This window comes from Cyrtonyx montezumae, unplaced genomic scaffold, assembly GCF_038088225.1.
Source record: "Cyrtonyx montezumae isolate F1298 unplaced genomic scaffold, pur_monq_1.0 scaffold_32, whole genome shotgun sequence".
Taxonomy (NCBI): domain Eukaryota; kingdom Metazoa; phylum Chordata; class Aves; order Galliformes; family Odontophoridae; genus Cyrtonyx; species Cyrtonyx montezumae.
In genome coordinates, this window is record NW_027072037.1 from 3217089 (window position 1) to 3233772 (window position 16684).

Here is a 16684-nt window from a genome sequence, read left to right on the forward strand (position 1 = left end):
CATGCGACCTCCTGTCCCAAACCTGTCCGCTTGCATTGATCTAAACAGCATATTTGAACCTTCAAACTATTTTTCATCAAAAAAAAGAAGAATCTGTCGAGCTTTTCAATCAGCAACAACAAACAGGATCCCTTCTGATTATCCATCCTTCTAAACAACATTGTCTCAGGAGAGACTCATTTTCAGCATGTCAAAAGCATATTGCTTGCAGGTGTTGGATTTATTTTTTATTTTTTAAGATAGCTTAAAAGAAAAAGGTTGTAAAATTGATTTTTTTCTGAAGCATAACCACGGAGAAAAATTGTCAGCTTATGGATTTTTATATTGTTTTCCTGAAACTCCTCAACATTTTTCAGACTTCTCCTTGTACTTCAATGTGGATCTCTTTTGAGAAATGACCAGGAAAACAGCAGGAAGAAGCCGAGTTATTAGAAGTGTTAATATTTTTATAAACTAAGAAAAAATATCTGGAGGAAATATTTGGGAAAACAGGAAAACAACAAGTCCCATTTGGATTCCAGCACAATACCAGTGTGGAAACTTTCCTCCCCATCATCTGCTCTGCTGCTAAATGATCTCCAGACTGAACAAAGCAGAAGAAAGTTGGAGAGAAATGATGTGGACTTTGGTCCAATTGGTCCCAGTTATCACACCAGTGGCCTCAAGATGATGAAATTTGAATCACAGAATCATGAAGTCATTAAGGATGGAAAAGACCACTGAGATAATCTAGTCCAACCATCATAGACCAGAGAAGAGACAGCAGGGCAATGGAAGAAAGAATTGATGTGGGGATAGTCTCTACAAATCATCACTCACAAATAGATTTGTTGGGAGGAAATGACAGATTTCTTATTCTTTCGGAGGAGGAAGAAGAAGTGGAGAAGAGATTAAATCTGTTTCTGTGTTGTGATTGTCTATGATAACAGATTTGTTTGCACTATTTGGGAGACTCAGATGCTTTCAGAAGATTGAGTCCAATCTGATCTCTTTATGGCTCAACTCTATAGGCAAATACACTGAAAGATTTCAGATGCAGTGATACATGGCAAAGATGATAATTTTTTTAGATTCATGGGGCAGCTGATGTCTCCCCAGATTGCCCACTAGATACTGCAGCAGTCCAGAAGGGTCAGAACAGCAGTTTGCACTGTGCTTCCTGCACAGTGCCTTCACTCTGCTTTTTTGGGGAGATCAGGAAGAACTAAAGAACACAAAAATGAAAAATTGCGTATTCTGTTTTCCAGAAAGCATCAGTTTTCCTTTAATCAAGTCCATTGTATGGAAATACGTATGGATATGTTTACATTATGGGGAAGGAGCATCACCAGGTACTTAGAATCATAGAACTATTAGGGTTGGAAATGACCTTTGAAGACCACCTACTCCAACTCCCTTGAAATGCACAGGGACACCCACAGCTCCATCAGATGCTCACAGCCCCATCCAGCCTCACTTTGAGTGTCTCCAGGGTTAGAGCTTCCACCATCTCTGGGCAACCTGTGCCAGTGCCTGAACACCCTTACTATAAAAATACTTCTCCAGATGAATTCTTTCTGGGCAGAATTTGCATCAGTTTGAATTAATCTGCTTACAAATGAAGGCTGAGCTTTGCAAGTTGTTCTGAAACCATTAGAGAAGTGGAAGGACTTTGAGTATTTCAGAGCACGGCATTCAGATGATTTTTTTTCTCTCTTCAATATTGTTTATCCATAGTTTTCATTTTTAGATCGACCCAAGTTTATTTTGTTAAAAGAATTTATTTTATTTTAGGTAACAGCACTTTGAGGGCTAAATGAAATCCTTATTTATTTTCTTCTCTGCAGAAAGAACTTAGAAGAAGTAACCCTTTGTCCTCATCCAAATTTTGTGGGGCTTTTTTTTTTCCTCTCTTTTTCTTTGATGTTTATACAGAACTAAAAAAAAATAAACATTTTCATGGTGTAAGTTATCCTGCAAGATAATTAGCCAAAGGACAGGGTTTACATAGTTTTCATGAATAGAAAACCTGGTACAGTTCTTCCTCCAATGTGACTCAGAGTAGGGAACATGCACTGAACTTCTTTCTCCTCTTTATCACACCGATGCCAAGGAATGTCAGCTGCTCTGCCCCCACTCTCAGTTAATGCTTCAGATGATAGGCAGTGATTAGGCCGGTCCTTTTCACCAACACTAAATTAAAGATGAAGAATCGGGCTGTTAAATGATGAGCTCTTCTGTTGTTTTTCATGTCCCAAAATACCAGCAAACTGAATTGATCACTGTCAGCTCTGACCCTGGAGGGCGCTGCACCAGCCAAAGCTTTTTAAAGCAATCCTGGATTCTTATTTAATCTCGTGAAAGCACATGCATCATAAAGGATAAATTACAGTCGGGCTGAAAGATTGAGGCCCTAGCTTTGGTACTGATGAAACATGCTGAGATCTTGGCCACGCTTAGCGTTTCTTTGCTATTGGAGCTCTTTTGCAGATAAGGGCAGGCTGTTCTGTTTTATTTTGACTTTTGTGTAATTTCTCTCTGTCAGACAATTTGTATGCTGCTGATAAACTCCTTTTGCTGGGGGCTGCTATTCTTATGGAGTCCGGGGATTACTCTGAAAGTAGAGCTGGGTCAGATTCACCACTGCTGGCTTTCCATCTCAAATATGCTGCTGTGGCTGGATCTTAACTGATGGGTGCAGTTAAAGCAGCCCAGTGCCAAGGGGTATGCAAGCACCAGGTTATATTTGATTGCTTTATCATAGAATCCAGGTCAACCAGTCCAACCTCCCACCAATATCACCCCAATAAACCACATCCCAACATCTTAACATTTCTTGAACACCTCCAGGGACAGCAACTCCACCACCTCCCTGGGCAGACTGTGCCAGTTCCCATTGTGATAGGAAATGGCTTCAAACTGAAAAGTTTTTTATGATAAGGGTAGAGAAGCACTGGCACAAGTTGCCCAGAGGTTGTGAATGCCCTGCATCCCTGGAGATACCCAAGGTCAGACTGGATGGGGCTCGGAGCACTGTATGGAGCTGAGTGTCCCCGTTTATTGCAGGGGAGATGGACTAGATGGCCTTTCAGGGTCCCTTTCAACTCAAATGATTCTATGAATTTTCAAGTTCCTGCAAAATGAGAACTGAAGTGTTTTCAGTACACACTTATATGCCTGTCAATTTTCAGAAAAGCAAACTTAAAAGGTGGGAAAGAGCATTTTTCTTGATTTGTGTCTCTGCTTTTCCTTGCACTAAGCACTAATAGATTTCTACATGCAAACCACACACAAGGGAAAGAGAGCTCTGTGTAGAGGTAACCTTCCTGGGGGAGGCAAGGTCTCTCTATCAGGTGTATTTTAGCTTTCGTCAGTGTGCAAAAGGGAGGAACAAGAAAGATATAAAGAAAAAAAAAATCCATCCACAACCATCTCACCATTCCATTCCAAAAAAGTTAGGAGGTAACGATCTGTTGAAGCTGTACTACAGACAGAGATAAACAGCTCCTACAATATTCTTCTCCTGCCCGCTCTCTTCTACTCAATTTTGTGAAAAACGGTGACTGAGCAAAATGCAGAAATCCAAAACACTGAGTAAGCAAGAGGAGAAGCTGAGGAAACTCAATCATTGTAAGCTGTGCTCTGCTGCAGGGAGCAGCTGGTCAATCAGCACGTGTGCACCGCCAAGCAATTAGCATGGGCATGGCTCCAAATCAATCAGTGCACGGCCTGCATCTTACCCTGTGATGACATCACTTGGAAGGAGAGGGAGAGGGAAGCTTGGACAAGTGAAGTCATAGTCAGAAACAGTGGCAGATGAGAGAGGAAACAGAGATTCTGTCACTTCACTGCCTATGTAACAAGATAATAAAATATTCTGTATCTGCTGTTAAAAATATTGCCACAGGACCTCCCTACAGATTGTTATTGGTCTTAGCATTACTTAAAAATGCACCGAGTTAGACAAGAGAGCACGTCTCAGAAAGCAGCAAAACATGGTGGTGTCCCAACCACTGGAGGTTGGTGGCCCTGCCAATGGCAGCAGGCCTGGACCTTGATCTCTGGTGTCCCTGTCAACCCACTCCATTCTGATTTTATGATGGCTTTGGCTGATATAAATAATCAAAAATGATAGCTAAATTTTGTTTGATTGTCTCTAGACATGGAATCACAATCGAATAGGGATATGAATGTCTTTCAGGGAGGCCTGAACTGATAGATGTGAGCCTCACAATGATGTAGCCCCACCACAACTTAGCTCCTTAGTACAGGATTTTTCCTAGAGAAGTTGTGGATGCCCCATCCCCAGAGATGTTCAAGGCCAGGCTGGATGGGGCCCTGGGCAGCCTAAGCTGGTGCCTGATTTACTGGGTGGCATCCCTACCTTAAGGAGGGAAGTTGAAACTGAATGATCTTCAAGGTCCCTCCCAACCCTAGCCATTCTATGATTCTATGACTCCGTGTCTCTATGACTGTAGTCCAGCCTCCAGCCTGTGCAATATCAATCCTACACCCAGACAATCTCTCTTGGACATCTCTAGGTTGCCCAGAAGCCTACAGAGTCCTTTGTGCTCAAGTCCTTCCATTCTCCACTCTTCTCTCCTGCGCCATTTCCATCTCTTTCTAGCCCACAAGGGAAAGCAGACTTTGGAAAGTGCTGGCCCCTCTCAGAGAGTGCCTACCTGTTGTCCCACTGCTGATCACATCCTTCTACACCAAAACCTTCTGGAGCTAAATGCTAAAAAGAAAAGGGCAGTGATGACCAAGATCAGTCCTGGATAACAGTGTCACTGGCTGTTCCGTGGGCAATCCTTTCAAAATGGTGACTGCTGTTCATGTTTGTGTCTCTTCCACAGATGGCTTTTGTCTTCCTGAGTGGGATGGTATTGTCTGCTGGCCAGAAGGTGTGCCGGGCAAAGTGGTGGCTATGCCATGCCCTGAGTACATCTATGACTTCAATCACAAAGGTAGGTGCTGTCCCCAGCATCAGCAGAGCTGCAGCAAGGAGAGTCTTGGGGGTCATGGAGTTAGAAATCCCCTTTGGAATTTCTTGCATGGTAACTCTCATCCAAGTAAGGGTAAAGCCAAGGAAAAAGAAGTAAAGAAATAGAATTCTCTCTATATATACAGAGAGAGTGAATTTTGACATAAATTTCCCACCTGCACAATGGGTTGCAACTGCAGCTAGGTATTCTTGCAGCGTTACAAACTCACATTTGTTTGCTGAAACTAACTTCAGATAGTGATAGAAATCTACAAGGTATCCTCCTGATTTATATTCTTCACAAGTTTGTTCTTTCTAACCCTTACTCTCTGCCCAGACCCCTACGGTGGCTATCTGAGAACAGTGCTGGTAACCAGAACATGTGAATTCCTCCCTATCACACTTTCCCTCGGGCAGCGCATTTCTTGGCTCAATTCTGGTGCCACAAAGTCTGTGCATGTTTTTAGAAGCAACTGAAGCACACTCACCCCTCAGTGTATTTCCAAAGCGAATGCATTCTCCTTTCTCAGGCAAAACTCTGCACCCAAAGCCTAAGAAATTAGAGAATTAAGATATATTCCAGCAGAGTCCTGCTGCTGTTTTCAGAAAACAAGTAATTATATTTCCCTGCACTCCAGTTGCACAAAGTATGTCCTGCCTTTTCTATAAGGAACTGTGAGCCAAGCCAGTTCAAGCCTTGAGAGATGACCTTTTTCAAAGACAGGCATTTCAAGTTAGGGTCCAGAAGGAATAAGTGACCCATCCCTTTTTCTTCCATAAACCAACAGAGCGTGTATTCCCCACCTCTTAAATATACAATGGTCAAGCCACCTAGGGCAGAGAGCAGATTGAGACCCTTAGAAGATGTGTCTACAAAGTCTCCCCCTGAAGTCACTGGTCAGATAGCTTGACTGGTCTCAACCTCATTAACTGTAATGGGACTTTTTGCACTCAACTCATGCAATTGTATCCGCACACAAACATACGAACAAGAATGTTTTCATCTGTGAGCTGTCACAAGATGAAACCATGCATTCTCTTCCTTTTCCATCATCATGAGGAGGGTAGCCATGGAAAACTCTACCTTGAGATACTCTGAATAATAATGTCAGCATAATAAAGGTTGCTGACTTTTTTTTTTTCATAGAGAGAGCTGCAACTATGAGAATGACGACACTGTGCTTTGGAACTTTACACTTTCTCTCCTTAGATTTTAGAGCCACTATCTTGATCTTAAATCAAGTGCAACTTGTTGTTAGCTCTCTGGGGTTTATCAGAAAATTAATAGTATTGCTAAGGAGATAGAAATCGTATTGTTGCAGCTGAGCTTCAAGTCAGGCAAGAGGCATCGAGTTCATTGGGATTCACCCTTGGATTTCTCCTGTTCTACCATGTCTAACTCCATTTACACCTCGTTTTCTTTCCCTCCTACAGGCCATGCTTATCGCCGGTGTGACCTGAATGGGAGCTGGGAGCTGGTCCCAGGCAACAACCGCACCTGGGCAAACTACAGTGAATGTGCCAAGTTCCTCACCAATGAGACAAGGGAGAGGGTAGGCAATTACATTTGTGCATTGGCCATGAAGTGTTGTCCTCATCCAGGGCTAGCCTCAGGAGCACCCTTGATGAGCTTTAGCTTACCGCCTCCTGTTGGAAACCACACCCAAGCTTGCCAAAGATGATGTTTGTTTGATAAGGAAATATTTGAATGAGAAATTGTTCTCAAAGCCAGGAAGAGTTCACCCAGTTGACATGACTCCATTTGTTAAGAGATCTTGGGGAAACATGGTGCAGGCTCACAGACACTAAGAAGTGATTGGAGGTTGTGCCTCATGTCACTGAGACTCCCTCTTCCCCAACAACGAATAATTTTGTTACCAGATTATTATTATTAATTCCTTTCCATTTCTTCTTGTCTATGCCAGGGGATGCACATGAAGAGAGTAAAAACTGTGTTAATCAAATCATTAGTGACCCTGTTTCTGTAGGCGATTAACACAGAACTTTTTATTCGAGTATAAGCTACAGAATCTGATCTATGTGGTCTGTAAGGGTGGGGAAAAGGCTGGTTGCTAAAGCAAATTAACATATAAGTGCAGATCTTTAAAGCAAATCAACATGTAAGAGTAGGTCTTTCACTGATTCTGGATTAATCACATTTCTGATGGAGATACACAAGTCCAGAGGTCAGAAAATTGATTCATAGCACATAGAGAAGGCTTGTATGCTCCTAGATGAATATCTGTGCATGTTAGAGCTATGGGTGTTGCTTTGACTTTACATTTAGACAACAGGTAAAGTAGCAGCTGGCAAAAGTGAGGCAGAAATATCTTATATCTCTTGCTGTGTCTGTCCCATTTGGGTAATGCTTCTGTAGGGTTTTCTTTTTCCTTTCTCCCTCTCCCTCTCCCTCTCCCTCTCCCTCTCCCCCTCCCCCTCTCCCTCCCCTCCCCCCCCTCCCCCCTCCCCCTCTCCCCTTCCCCCTCCCCCCCCCCCTCCCTTCCTCTCCCTCTCCCCCCTCCCCCTCCTCTCCCCCTCCCCCCCCCTCCCCCTCCCTCTCCCTCTCCCCCTCCCCCTCCCCCTCCCCCCTCCTCTCCCTCCCACCTCCCCCTCTCACCTTCCCCCTCCCCCTCCCCTCCCCCTCCCCTCCTCTCCCCTCCCCTTACTTTTTTCTCTTCTCTTCCCTTCCCTTCCCTTCCTTTCTCTTGTCTTGTCTTGTCAATGGGGCTACCTGAGAGGACGTGACCTTCTTTGGCAAAGAGAGACATTTCTACCCTCATGTAGTTTATCCCTTAGTTCTTCAATTTGCAAAGTATTTAGCAGAAATCTCTTGTTTCTCAGTGGTGTTCAGAAGATACTCTTCTTGGATATGGGATATGATAGTAAGAGCTGAGCACTTGCAGCAAGGGTTATTTTCAGACAGTTGGAGACAAATTTCAAACTGCAGGCTCCACAGCAGAGAGCAAGCTTGAAGATGACACATTGTCCCTTAGGGAGAAGTTCTTAATTTTGAATCCAGCCTCAGCACAGTTTTTGTATTTCTCCAATGGTGAAACAATGTTTGAGTCACAGAATGGTTGAGATTGGAAAGGATTTCTGGAGGTCATCTGGCCTCCAGAAATCATGGCCCAAGCATACTGCTCAGTCAGAGCTGGCTGCCCCCAGACCATGTCCAGACAGCCTTTGAATTTCTCCAGGGATGGAGAATAAAGTTATTTAGTTAGGAAGAGCATTATTTTCATGTCAGCTTATCTTAAGTCATGCAGTAAAGGCGCAGACAGCTCTGTATACACTAGTTACTGATCCATTACTGCATGGGGTCTCAGTGCTGGAAGATGTTTTCTTTCAGAGCAGCTTTGGTAGAACAAATCTCCTCTATTTGGTAGAAACAGCGATTTTAGCCCCAGAGGTCTTTGTGTGGATTCTGGAGTAGGTGATGGAGTCATTGAGCATCTCAGTCACACTGAGAGCTTTTCTAAGTTGCTTCAGCTTCTTAACCTTTCATCTCTCCTTTCTCACCTTTCTCAGCCACTATCTGTGCTGGGAGTCATCTACTGCAGACCTGAGCAAGCTTCATAGACTTCCCCTTGGGAAAGGAGGCCCTTCGTTTTTAACCTCCTGTGTTGGAGGCTAGGACTTTGCCTTGGTTAATAGACAGGGGAAGAGTACAAAGAGTTGTACGTTTGTTATCATCACAAGGAAGAAACAGAGACCTCTCAACCCCAGGCTGGCAGAAGGAAATGCTGAAAGTGTAGTCTATTGTCCTTGTGTCTATTGGATTTTTTTGTATTTGTCCTTGTGTCCCCCCCCCCCCAGTGCAGAGGTGGTCGATTCACAAATGGGGCACTGGAGCAATGTGTCCTAACAGACATTAAATGAGATGCCAAGATGCAGAAGACTGCTTTTGTGCTCTTTGCTCTGCCCCTACTTGGAAAATTACTGCTCCTCATGACCTCTACTTTTATGAGCTGTTTTAATTAAATGCTCCCAAGTAGCTTATTATCCTCATTATTCTGTACAGAAGGCTCAGTCATCTTTTGCCATTATTTTTCTGTTGTAGATATACAGAATTGAATTTAGTGATATTTAATGATGAGACAAATTAGTCCATCTTCATTTTTCAGATTAAATGGATAATTTGGTATTGCCTAAGCGATGCCTGTCCAGGACAAAGAACATTGGAAATAATGGAAGTTTCCCCTAGCTTTGGAATTTAATCTTGATTACCACATGCTTTTCAACAACAGATTTTATTCATCTTCATTATTATTATTACCCTTGTATCTGCATGAGATTGCTGTCCAGCCCTCCACTCACCTCATAATGCTGCATGCTGTCATGTAATTGTCATGTTTTGTCCCAGAGGTAGCTGTTCCTTTGTGACAAGTTTGTCTATTGGACTTTCCACTACGAAAGCTCTGTGGAAATGAAAGAAAAGAAAGGAATAACCTTTTTTTTCCTTGTCATGTGGTGACTATCAGAAACAAGGAAGGCTGTTGCCTTCACACCCAAGCATGGTTCTGAAACACTGGTATTAATAAACCTTCCTTTGATCGTTGCTTGAAGTAAATATGCCAAGAGATGTGAGAATCAGGGAATTTGGCAAGATGGACTTGTCTTTAGAGTGAGATTGTTTGCTATTATTATCCCTATATATGCTATTATTATGATCTATTATATTATACAATCTATCTATATCTCCATGTCTATCCCTAGAAACAGGCCTATATCTATAGGTAGCTGTATATATGCACGTGCCTAAATAAGCAGCTATGTGCATGTACACACACAAAAATGTATGTCCATATGTGTTTGTTTAGGGGTGTAGCTTCCTCATTTTGGCCTCTGTGGGATAACTATAATACTGACCAAAGTAGTATACAGAGAGCCTGTAAGAAGGTTTGTGCCTTTTGCTACCTGAATCGTGTAACTAGGATTATTTCACACAGAGCAGTAAGGAAACCACTTTCTGAAATTAACAAATTATGCCAAAGCCATTAGAGCTGGGAGAATTAACAGCTCATAACTGCCCAGTAAGCAATTGCTCTCGGGCTCTTTTCTAAGGGAGTGGCAGCCCAGAAGATGGATGTCCTCTCTTCAGCCAGGGCAGAAAGCCTTCAGCAGAGCAGCTAGCTCTTAGAGTGTGTTTCTTTGAATACCTTGCACGTAGCATAAGTCTTGCAATGAACAATCTCTCAGACACAGTAATTGTTTGGGGAGCATAGAAAGGAGTTTCATGGGAAAGTGTCCTAGTAGCATGCCATGGGAAGATAAGATGGTTTTCTTTGGGCTGTTTTCCAAACTGTCATATTCTTCTTTTAAGATAACCCTTCACTGGTGCAGCAGAGACCATGAGAAATCTTGTTATTTCCCAAGAAAGGACTCCCTTCGCAAGAGCTGTGCATGGACATCCCTCATCCCAATTAAACTCTGGCTCTTCAGAAAGTCTCCCTGCATCTGAAGTGATATACTGAGAGCCATGTCTCCCCAGCCCAGCACCCTGACCGGGCAGCTCTGCACACTGTTTATTTTCCTTTCGGTGTTTAGAAAGAGACAGGAAGACAAGGGAAAGAAGGGGAACAGATTGGGCAGTGTTCACCCTTTGAGGAAGGTGGTGTGGTTAAACAACAGCTGTTTGTCTGTCTGCTGTGTTTCATGTAACTGAGCCACAGAATGCTTAACATCAGGAGGTGGTATTCACTACTCCCAGTCACTTGATGGATCATTAGATACTATATATAAACACAGGACATATATATATATATATGTGTAATTATATATAGATATCTCTTTCGTTCTAACACTTTTCCCTAGATTTCAGTTCCTGGAGAATAATAGGACATATGTATTTTATGTGTAGGTGCATTTATCAAAACCCATCTGGACACCTACCTGTACAGCCTACAGAAGTGAACCTGATTTAGCAGTGTGGTTGGACTCACTGGTCTCCAGAGATCCATTCCAACCCCTGTGATTCTGTGATTTCATGATTCTGTGGTTTGTTCTGTTCTTAGACATTTCCCAGAAGATAGGGACTAAGGCTAAACAGACCTTTGGCCCAAACTGGTTGTCCTCCTTGGAACTTTCTTAGATTCCTCTAAGAATGTAATTCAGGGTGGCCTTTTATCTTGAAGCTAGTTGGATCAAATGCGGCATGGTTGTGAAGATCTGATGGGTTCTGTCACTAGGATGCAGCTTTTGAGGCAATATCTCTCAGAAAAGCGTAGTAATACTTTGACCAATGGCCATGGATCACCTATGGCCACTTTTATGTTCACTCTTTAAGACATTTTCAGAGTTAATGACATATTTTCCTCAGTAAGCAGAAATTCCCCTCATTTCTACCCCCTAAAAATAACACTAAAGCCAAACACATATTTTAAAAAGAAAAAAAATTAGATAAACTCATCCTGTTTTCAAGGATGAGCTTAAGGGTAAATGTGACATCTACAGAAATCACGAGGAAGAGGAATATGTGCCAGCAACTTGGGAGGTTAGTTGAGCTTGGAAACTGCCAACTGAGAAAGATGGACCATCCTAAGATCTAACCTCAGCCCACCAATCCTGTCTTCATCTGCTACTGCTTGTTTATATTATGGTGGTTTTACAGCTCCCACAGAAACCATTGAGGCCTCGGGAATTCATCACATACCAAACACAATAGAAAAGGCACAGTACGACCCAGGGCTGCTTTATCTAAATTCATTGTTCAAACCAAAGATCTTCTGTGCCTGGCCTTGGTTCTTGGAGCTCTCTGGGGCCCCTTTAGAAGCCAATAACTTTATGTAACCTCAAGCTAGTGGCATAAAACACATTCATACATGGTGTACTACATTACAGAGACGAAACACCATCAAAATGTCATGCATTCACATCACAAAAGATGGATAGAAGTGATAGTGTGTGTAGGAATAAAAATGTATTATCCAAAGCTGTTCTTCACCCTTGCAGGTAACCCTGTCACGCAATCCTTATTTCATTCCTATAAAGTATGCCTGATGGGTTCCTGCAAATGCTAAAGCACTTTATAGTGTGATGCAGATGAAAATATTTTACGTCTAGAGCCTGCTGAGAAAGCCTGGTTGTTTATAACAGCAGCATACAAGTACTTCACATGATAACACATGTAAGGCCACACGTGGCCAAGTGTAGTCCCATACAAATGTGTGGAAGAACTTCTTTACAGAAAGTGTGATGGAGAACTGGAACAGGACGCCCAGAGAGGTGGTGGAGGCTCCTACTATGGAGATATTCAAGACCCATCTGGATGCCTACCTGTGCGACCTGTTGTCAGGTACCTGCTTTAGCAGGGGGGCTGAACTCAGTGATCTCAGCCATCCCTTCCAAACTGTTATTCTATGATCCTATGAAATCCATGCTCTTCTGGAGCAGTGTCCAGGGTCCTCATGGATATCCCCAAGTATCTCACACAGCACCTCGTAATTCGCTGTAGGCAACTGAATCTGAAGACCTTTTTTGTTGACTATCAGGTGAACACAGGCCCTCAACACAGTTGGACACACATTTACAGGCTAAATTTGGATGTCTTGATGTGAGACTCCTACCCTAGTCCCTACTGGGATTATAGGGACCTGAGGTGCCTGACATGTCTATGCATGAGGGCAAGAGACTTACGTAGCAAAATGTTATACTCAACACAACGATTTTCTTCAAGCTTTGGAAATTAGTGACTTTTTGCAAACATTCTTTATTCCTGTCATTCCAATCAAGGGTTTTTTATGTGACATCGTTTATTAAATAAAAGTAAATGTAAACTGAGAGAGGAGAGGAGAGGAGAGGAGAGGAGAGGAGAGGAGAGGAGAGGAGAGGAGAGGAGAGGAGAGGAGAGGAGAGGAGAGGAGAGGAGAGGAGAGGAGAGGAGAGGAGAGGAGAGGAGAGGAGAGGAGAGGAGAGGAGAGGAGAGGAGAGGAGAGGAGAGGAGAGGAGAGGAGAGGAGAGGAGAGGAGAGGAGAGGAGAGGAGAGGAGAGGAGAGGAGAGGAGAGGAGAGGAGAGGAGAGGAGAGGAGAGGAGAAATGCAGTATCTAGAGCTAGTGATAGAGGACTCCTGGCATTTCCTATCATTCTTAACATTAAAATGCTGCCCCTCCTAATTTCAAACATGTCATTAGCAATTTCTGAATCAGCAGCTTTCACAAAGTCTGCAGATACTTGATCTGGGAAGTCCTTACATATTTTTCTGTCCTAACACACTGGTAATCCCACCCTTCAGCACAACCCACCACCTCCTCAGAAGACCACTGGATCCATTTCAGCTTCACAGCAGAAACGCTGTAGAGTCTTGCATTATCTCACATAGGAGAGGGGAGCTGGAAGTTGAATACAAGGTACAATAAAATGATATTTGGGATGTAACTCGCCACCAGTCACCAAGGTGATAAATCATACAATCACAGAGACACATATTCAAATGTCTCAGTCTGTGTCAGCAACCCCTGTCATCATTGGAAGGTAACAGGACACACAAATATCAAGGGCTTTGACCAGCAGCTGAAACATATGTCATGTTCATATCTGGGGTTAAATGAAATGTCCTGGAGTAGGAGACATCTGCATGGTGATGGCTGATACAGTCTGGGGTTATATGAAACTTATTTGCTTTCATAAAAGCAGCTTGAAACCAGATAGGACACTTATGTGTCTGAAATGATGAGTCACGTGTTAGGATGGCTGTATTGAGTCCTGAAAGTGACGGAGACTCTTATCTGAGACTTGAATGGATGGGAGCCATTATCTGGTCTGGGGAAGAGGAGGCTCAGGAGTGATCCTATTGCTCTGTACAACCCCCTGAAAGGAGGTTGTGGTGGTCAGCCTCTGCTCCCAGGTACCACCAATAGGACAAAAGGTGACAGCCTCACATTGTGCCAGACAAGGTTCAGGTTGGATATTAAGAACAGTTCACTCTCAGAAAGAGGAGTTCCAGAACCTTGAAGATGTGGCTCTGACAGATGTGGTCAGTGGGCATGATGGGAATGGGTTGGGGTTGAATTTGGTGATCTTAGTGGTCTTTTCCAACCTTAAGGATTCTGTGATTCTACGAATGAACGTGGTGGCTGGACCTGGTGATTCGCTGCATGGTTTTTTGATGAACTGCAGCCCAAAATACCTCTTTCTTCCAGCTCACTGGACCTCAGGCGGTCAGAACTGATTGAGCCATCCACACAATAGCTAACTAAAATCAAACCAGAGAACCACATCCACTGTGAGGAACTTCATGTATTCATATTCAAGATTGAGGGAGCACAGGTATTCTTTACGCAGACTGTCCTACGCTGGCTGCATTGGAAGAGGGAAAACACAGCCATGGTTTTGCAGTGAATGGGGCCCTAAAGCCCCATGCCTGATTCTCTGATGTAGCTCTGAGCTCTGTGGAGGAAAACAGTTTTCCTCTGGATTCAGATCAACGCAAATTACCCTCTCCATCAGTGAAAGCGGACAAATTAGGAGTCAGGTAAAGCCCTGAGCACTGTATGAAAACCTAACTGCCAATTGCTCTGAGGGTCACACACCTGGAAGATTTCCAAACCACAGGGAGAGGGGAATGCAGAGACCTTTGTGGGAGGGGGCATATGCAGCCTGTGGATGCCCGTGGTGGCTTGTTTTTTATTATTTTGTTCTGTTGTTAGGTTTTTTTTCTTTTTTCTTTTTTTTTCCATGCACTTTCTGAGTTCACATAGAAGCCATCTCCAGCTCTATTTTCTTCCTTGTTCTCCCAAAGTCATTAGGCTGTAGTGAAGTTCCTACCCTGAGGTCAGGCTGGTGGAAAGCTGAGATGCAGAAGGGAGCAGAGAGGAAGTCTCCCACCATACCAACAGGAAGAGAGAAAGGAAGATCTTGTTACAGGTTTAGCACTCCATACATCTGAAATAGTACTTATGCCTTTCATGGTTCATCAGTCTCTGAGTTACGGCTGGAGTGAGGTGTTGAGGGAGGGAGCAGGTGGGCTGATTCACTGCAGATCAGTTCACCTGGAGACAGAAGATGGATGGCTGTGGTCTGGTGGAGCTTTGTAATGCATGGAGAGGGCATGGGGGAAAGGAAGGGATCATAGGCTGTACAATGCCTGAGTGAACCACAGACTATGACCTAGAGAGGAAATATAGTGCTTGACTTGATGGGAAGTCATTTAATGAACCCCAGAGGCAACTTGGCCACAGCAGATCACCTTATCCTATCCAGATTCCTCCAGAAGCAACTGTGAGTGGCTCAGCAATGAGAACACCTTCAAAGTATTTACTTGGGAAGAAGAAAGGAGGAAGATAAGATCCATCCCACACCTACCTCAACACTATCTCAATCCCAGCAGAGCATGGGATGGAGTAGGCAGACCCCAACATTCAAGGACACCAGCTGTGAAACTGATATTCCCTAATCTTGCTATTATGTTGTGAATTTTACAACATTGTGTTAATAATGCAAACCATGGGCATCACAGATCTCGAGGGGGGTTTTGTGTCCTTCTGGTGTCTTTAATTTCTTTTCAGCTTCTCCTCTTTAAATGCGCATGCATCAACAAGTTGTAATAGTGAAGGATTACATTAAGAGTCAAATTAAATGGCGTGGGTTCAAATGTCACACCTTCTAAAACTGCATATGATGGGGTGGCAAGGCCACACTTCTGAAGGCTGGGTTGTCACTTGCAAGAAGTTGGTAGAAGACCAGTGAAGGCCAGTGTGCAATCAGGGCAGGTTTATGAGAGACCTCACGTGGAACTTCTGTAGCAGGATGGTCTATTGGAGAGCACACTGTCTGGAACCTATGGAAGTAATGTCCTTGGCTTGGCCATACATGACTTCCGTGGTCTTCTGTGAACTATTTGATCTTCCATTCATCTTAGCTTGAAAAAGAGGTTTCTCAAACCATGAAGGTGGTTATTTCAGCTGGCAGATGACTCAGTGTTGTGTTACCTGGAGGACCTTTCCTGATTCAGCATTTCAGTTTCCACAGCTGGGACCTCCCTTGAGCTAGGAGATGAGTGAGACCTGGAATTGTCCTTTCTTTTTTCACTGGGTGAATCCAGGTCTCACCATTCCCAAGGACAAGCGCTCTTGGAAACTAGCAAGCAGGAGCTGCCCTCTCAAAGGTTAATCTCAGCATCGTGGGAAATCTCTTGGCTCTCCTCCATGGTCCTAAATACCCCATCTGAAAACTAACCTTCCCTGGAGGATCCCTGTTGTGACACTGGATGAGATACGCAGCACCTATGCCTGCAAGCAGGCAGAGTAGCGTGCATGCATGCACGCATGTGTATGTCTTGGCAGTTCTGACTCGACATCCTTTCAAAAAGAGGCCCTGTGGTTAATCAGAGGAATTAACCACAGCCTCTGAAAATGTTCTGCCAGCCAATCAGCAGGCCCTTCCCAAGGCCATTGCAGCTACAATGGTGTCGTTGTCTGATAGGAACGTGGATCTTTCCGGTTGAATTTCTGAATGGGGCTCAGGGATGCTTTTGTTCAGCTGGGTGTAAGAATGCCTCAGAATTGCCAAATGACCAAGAATCCAAAACTTGGAGTGAGGTGTTTGTTTTTTTTTAACTTTCACCATGGAGGCAAATGTTTCACAGTTCAAAAGAAGACCCCAATTTGGCAGCTGGAGAAGTGCGCCAGGCCTTGAAGTGAGCAAGTTATTATAATATTTTTTTTTCCTAAAACTCACTTGCCTGCTCCTATTCTCTTTTTAGTGCCTACTGTTCCCACATATAC

General features: G+C 43.6%; 1 protein-coding gene across 1 annotated transcript in view; it reads left to right on the forward strand.

Annotated features, from left to right (window-relative positions):
* PTH1R (parathyroid hormone 1 receptor) overlaps positions 1-16684 on the forward strand; it is a 107017-nt gene that overhangs the window by 65118 nt on the left and 25215 nt on the right. Inside the window, exons 3-4 of the mRNA XM_065744856.1 lie at positions 4836-4946; positions 6398-6516. Of these exons, the coding sequence (XP_065600928.1) occupies positions 4836-4946; positions 6398-6516 (230 nt within the window). The remainder of the gene's footprint in view (positions 1-4835; positions 4947-6397; positions 6517-16684) is intronic.